The sequence below is a fragment of the Phallusia mammillata genome, chromosome 1, assembly GCF_965637545.1.
Source record: "Phallusia mammillata chromosome 1, kaPhaMamm4.hap1.1, whole genome shotgun sequence".
Classification (NCBI taxonomy): domain Eukaryota; kingdom Metazoa; phylum Chordata; class Ascidiacea; order Phlebobranchia; family Ascidiidae; genus Phallusia; species Phallusia mammillata.
Genome location: NC_137252.1, coordinates 12,022,033 through 12,028,362, shown reverse-complemented (window position 1 = coordinate 12,028,362; position 6,330 = coordinate 12,022,033). Strand labels below are relative to the sequence as shown.

At 39.5% G+C, this 6,330-nt stretch overlaps 1 protein-coding gene across 1 annotated transcript in view; it reads left to right on the top strand.

The window, feature by feature from the left end:
- The first annotated feature begins 2,983 nt into the window (after positions 1–2,983).
- Positions 2,984–6,330, top strand: part of LOC145203982 (leucine-rich repeat-containing G-protein coupled receptor 5A-like) — a 31,790-nt gene continuing 28,443 nt past the window's right edge. Inside the window, exons 1-2 of the mRNA XM_080076379.1 lie at positions 2,984–3,268; positions 3,583–3,685. Of these exons, the coding sequence (XP_079932505.1) occupies positions 3,151–3,268; positions 3,583–3,685 (221 nt within the window). The 5' untranslated portion in view covers positions 2,984–3,150. The remainder of the gene's footprint in view (positions 3,269–3,582; positions 3,686–6,330) is intronic.

Below are 6,330 nucleotides of genomic sequence, written 5' to 3'. Positions count from 1 at the left end.
TCTGGCACAAGATTTGTTTAGCTTTGAAATGTTTTAGAATAATGTTGTTGGGGGGTGAAATTGTCAAACACGGCAGATATGTGTATTAAACTTTAATTCCTGCGTTAGTTATTTAATTTTTTTTCGTGTGCGCTACAACCACGTCATGACCAAACACGCAGTGACGGTGTACATGTTCTTTTATGTACATTGGTAAAATAGAATGAAATATACTTGTCAACGCAAATAATATCACTGCAGTGAAACACCGGTTTGTAATGCGGATCTTAATACATAGTAACTGAAGAGCACAATGGATTGAGATTCATTTTGGAACGCAAATTAAGTTCGTCATTAGGTGACGCTATATAACAGGATAATGTGTAATGTTTGTTCCTTGTTTGATCAAAAAAAATAAAAAATAAAAAAAAAATCCTTGTTTGATCAACAAATCAAAACTCAGTAAGCTACACAATAATGCTCCAGCAAGCATCTAAGTTTTATCATCCAACCTCTTGCAGCTTGAGCAATGGCTACATGCTGTTGACTAAACAATTGCATAAAATGGGTTTAGATGAAGTTTAACACAATATTTTACGGAACACGTGCGTTTTTGCGGTTATTGATTTAAAAATCTGAAAACAAAACCGAAACGGCATGTCAGTTTTTTTAATGGTATCTGTGTTCATTTTTTAAAAAAGATGAAACATGTGTGACAAAGGTTTCATGAAAACCACAAGTTCCAATTTAGAAGCAAATCCAAAAAATAACCCAAACTCCCTGCCATCCGTTTGGAAGTGGATTGCCCGCTGTGGTGTTTGCATTGGAAGCAAGATAACGCTTCGTACAATGTCGTTTCGGTGCCATACCGCTCCTCGTGCCTGGGTTAATTATTGACGCTCCCCGTTCGATACAACATGTGTGAGGCCAAGAGAAATATTTGTAAATGATTAAGTATATATTTGTTGTTTTTCGCCGTCAACTGCTATGGCGTTGATTAATTGAGCATCAGGTGAACATACGACATTTTTGTGTAACCTTTTGAGATGGGTTATCAGATTGTTAACACAAACTAAATTGAATGACGGTTGCAACATATACAGGTATTTTAAATGACGATATGTTGTGAGCATCAAGCAGGCTAATTGGCAAAGCGCAGTTGCTAATTTAAGCCTAAATTAAATTTAAGTTAGTTTTGTAGATGTTCAATATACATACCGTTAGTTGAGAGAAAAAGAGACATTTTATAACACTGTTAGGTTTGGTTGCATTAAATTTGCATAATGTGCAGGCTGTTGCTTTATATTTACCAATAGCATGATGTAAGATATAGTTTGTATGACCTCAGTGTCGCAAAGTCATCATTTTTTCTTCAACGCTTTTTCACTGGCGGAGGGATAAAATGCCTTGACTGATTTATTCTGTGTGACCCAGTCTCTTGCGTTAGGGTTTTTGACAAAGATAAACAACCCCCAATCGGATAGTCGCCATCCGCGTGTCTGCTAATCGATTGTAAGCACTCCACGGGCAACGAAGCATGGTTGCTCAGCGTCTTATCGACACTGCTCGAACTCTTGTAGCAAATTTCTCGAGTTTTTAAGCAAACAAACAAGGCACAAGCGCTCAGGTATTAGTCGGCGCTTGGTAAACGTTTGCCCTCCTTATCACCTACCTGGGCACAGTGCGCTGTGTGACAAATTAAACAGTAGTTTTAGTGCTAGTGCAGTGAAATCGGTGGGTAGCTATAACTATGTTTATGCGCGTATTACCTGGTTTTCCACCATTACGATCAGTGGGTATAGCAACAATTTCAATCAAACTTCACAATTCGCAACGATTGTCTGCACACGGCTCTTTCATGGACCGCCTTGGCATCGTTACATAAAAAAGTGTAGTATCACCGCAAACCTAAACGTGTACATGGTTTGTTTCCTCGCCTTTCGGCGTTGACTGTGATGGATAGCGATGTAGATTTGCAGGCGCGGCGAAGGCTAGGCACTTCCCGCCGTAAAACAGAATGTGACGTCACTATAGTTTACTCTGCAATGGAACGTCTCACATTGAATCGAAATGTCGCGACAACGTCAGTCAGCTGTCAGCACTCAGCAGAGCCACGCGACTAGATAGTGGAAGATTACTTGCTTGACATAGGAATTTTTTGTTACACTTGTACCCAAAGTGGGTTGACCAAGCTGATAGCCATGGTATATTAAACGTCTTGATTTCAGAATCCAGCTGATCCGCGTGTTGCATTTGTTCTGTTTTGTGAAACCTAAACGTTCGAAATACGAAATTGTTTTTAACAATGAATGTTTTTCCTGTCGCTTGACATAAAAAACATCTCGTATTGGAAAAGGAAATAATTTTCAGAATTCTATCTACGGGCGTGAAGAGCATTTTTCGCCACGGCGGCTTCTCCGCGATTGGAGCGCCGCAGAGACAATAGCGCGTGGCCGCGACAGAAATAAACAATACGACTGAGACTGGCACGAAGGGGTAGAAGATGCAGGTTTGATCGCGCGCAGTGAGAGGAAGTGCCACTACAGACTGCCGCCGTCCTATCCTGGATTATAACACTTTTATCTCCGTATTTGAATGAAAACAGTTAGAAATGGTAAGTCGTTGGAACTGAAAGGTTATGGTTTGATAGGCTTTACAATTTGCGTGTACGTCCAGTGAAAGGAGGTCAATTTACCTTTTGGAAAAAAGTTTAGACTTTATGACAGATAAATTATTAGCTGGACGTAAAAGATATATGTTCAACATTGACCAGTCAGACACGCAGGTAAAAATGGAGTGGATCAGCCAGTCAGCCACGATAAGAGCGTGACAAAGAAGACTGACTTAACCGAAACAGTTTGGCGAGAGTTGAGAGTAGATTTGCCGGCGGAATAAAAACATTAATTTTGGGGTCACTGTTCTTGACGTACAAAACTGCGTAATACCAGATTTGTTAAATATTTGCACACGGAACAGTGAAGTTTTGTGTATTACTTATGATGCTTAACGACTATCCATATACATGTAGCTGTTTACACGACACGACCAGTTGAAACTGTTGCAATATGGTCGAAAAGTCATCATAGGCCAGTGTATCTGCTGTTAAAGTTTGGCGCTGAAAACTGCACAGGCAGAAATTTGATTTCACTTATCTGCTGAATAAATCTCACAATGGATATTTTTGTTTGGGTTTTTGTCACCTTTTGTTGTGTGTTGCACTCAGCGCACGTGTTGGCCTCGCCAGGAAGGGTCACCAACCAGCCTATTGCCCTCGGCAAATGCCCGACAGGTGAGTGTAGTTTTATTTGTTGATAAACATCGAGAGATAACAGTAGGGGACAAATGATGGCAAATCGAATCCGACAATCTGGCGAACAATTGTTTTGAAACATTGTGTTATCGCAAGGGCAATCTTAATCGTCTTGGACGTGCAAACTGAGTTAGAAACTCTAGTATTGTTGTAACCCAAATATGCCACTGATAAACTTGATGTAAAACTAAAACTTTATTTTAAAAAATATTGCTTCCAGTTGTGCTGACATTTTTATCGCGGCATAGCAGTAAGATTTCGAACACTTGCAATGTTTTTGTTTCTGTCCACAGCTTGCACCTGTACTCGCGACCGTAAAAAGCTGGTGGAGGTCGATTGCTCCGATCAAAGTTTCAACGAACTGCCACCTGAAGCTCCCAAGATGACCAAGTCAATGTAAGTAACATTTTTGTGAACTGTTTCATTATGCGATAATTTTGTAGCAAGTGCAGTCTGATACCTCGAGCCGGTCAAATAGTTTTGTAAATTTGTGTTCTCCCGGTCGAAAGAATTTTGAAGTTTGTGTTTTTTACAGCCACATTACGTTGTTTGTTTGGTGAAAATCTTTTAGGTGCAATTGATGTTCAAATACAATTAAGTGCATATCCCAGGTTCGTTATATCCGTATTATTGCGCTGTACCAATATTGCGCAATTTAATTTACGTAGGTCTGATATTAGAAATAAAGGATCTAATCGCTTTTATAAAATGGTAATTATGGGTGTGGTAACTGTGTGTTTAGAAAGGTTGGCAGAGACGAGAGAGGATATCTTGCTTATATTTTGATGTAGAGGTGTTCACGTACGTGGATTAAAAAATCGGGGCCCTTGTTGCTTAAAACAGCGTTAATTTACCTCCAGATCTCGGTGCGAAGCTTTTTATGCGTGGCGACGCTTTTTTGCACTTCAGTCACAAACGGTGTTTGAAGCTGTTAAGTTCAGGGTCAAAGTTGTGAGCCCCGCGGGTCAAGGGTCCTCCATTCCTGGCAATTGTTTTGCGTGAAATGCGAGCGCTAAGCCATCCACGATACTCACAAACAGCTGGAACTTCGAGAAGTCGGCATCTGCCCGAAATTTGGAGAATGTTTTGAAAACAAAGCTCATTGCAAAAAATTGCCCAAGTTTTGAGATAATTTTGAATTTTTTCTTAGGTGGTGATTATTTTTGGAAGATTTCTCCATTAAGGTTTCATAGTTGAACGCATAAACGTCTATGCGTGGGGCTAGTTTTTTGTTTAATTAATTGCATCACATTGGTAATATGCTCCTAGTGCATTAATTCTAAATCTTTCAATTTAATGCAAACTGAGAAGCTCGCGTTCCCAATCCACTTGTATTACACACTTAATCGTCTGCTTTAGGAAATAGTCAAACCGTCGTTGTAATCTCTGTTGTTGCGGAAAATCCGTTTATCTGCTCTAAATGTTTATTAGCAAAGCAGTGTATTGCGACTGGTTGGTTTCTTGTGTCAGTCACGACACTGACATTGCGTATCACGTTTATTGGTGGCTCTTAGGCCAGGCCTGGTTTAGGGGTTGGGATTGGCATGAGAATTTTTATTGGATTTTGTTTAAAGAGACAATTTTTTAACTTTTGCAAAAAGAAAATGGTGTCTCGTCGATAATTCATACATACGTGGCTTTCAAAAATACTTTATTTGTTTCTGTGATGGATGTGTTTTGTTTGCGCATCTTTTTACAAATGGTTGCGTTATACGTAGTATAGTTTCTCAAAACCTTTCATAAAAGTGCTCTATATGTGAGAAACTTTACTGGACTCGAAAGTTTATTTGCGGTTCGGCATTGGTCAAGAATCACGTGACTTTAGGATCGTGAGAATGTAGTGACCTCCACGGGATAAGTTGATAATGTTGAGTGAAATGGACATTTCACGTTTGGTTTGGTGAACTTTCTTGAAGGATGGATGGAATTTACTTTCGAAACTCAAAGACTTGTTTCGCCAGTATCATTATCCATATCGCGTCATCGGCAGTTTCTTTTTATGTACGGTTGGGCGGAAGGAGAATTTAATCTAGCGGATACCCACGAGAATTCGAGGATCATTTACTGTTTCTCTCATAAACAAAGCCAGAATTTTCATTTTTTATCTGAGTTTTTTAAACTCAGACAAACATTTTGCAATGCGTAAACTAGTGTTGCTTAAAGATATTCAGAACCATGGTAAAACCTGTTTAAAGTCCCAACAAGCGAAAACAGGAATTGTCTTGTTTTCTTACAAATGGCAAGCGACCTTCGCTTTATGCTTTTTTTACTCAAATGCTGTTTGAAAGCATTCCTATCTTTTGTCCAAAAATTCACGACCTGCCATAATACAAAACACTGGACGCTTTACTTCGGCACCGAACCTCTACAACTGCTTGCAATTACTGCCAGATCACGCAATACATTTGGGATCTTGTTACTTGACACATTGGAGCATCCCGTTGCAAACCCAAGGTTACCACGTCACAATGCGTATTCGTTGAAGAGTAGGTCTATTCCTCAGGTTGCGCAACATCTGTTACACGACCACCACCAAGTTGGCCGAAGCCGCAATGTTTGCATAGAGTAAATGCTCCACTGTAGTGTTTTTTAGTATTTGTGCATCAGTGAAACGAATATTCATTGGGAAAGTTAAAATGGCCTGATTGCTATTGTTGACGAGTTTTACGTTAACTAGATCACGATTATTGAAGTCAGATACTTATCGGTCTTTTAATCTGTTGTTTATAGGTGTATCGACGTCGTAAAATGTTGTTTATTCTATTCCGGAAGTCTTATCAAATTAATCTAAGCCGCACCTAACCTAAACCACAAAGCCATGCTGAATGGGTCTATTTGAATAGAAAACCTTGAGCTTCTTGCTGCTTTCCACCATACTACAATCATGTTGCGTTGGTTTGAGTTTGTGGTTAAATGAAGTAGTCTTCTGCTGCTTGTCGCTTAGTTTGAACAAAAGGTTTATGTACGAACCTAATTTGCTGGCGATTCGTCGCGTTACTAATGTCGATGATCTTTCAAATTGGCCAGTTTCTTAAAACAAA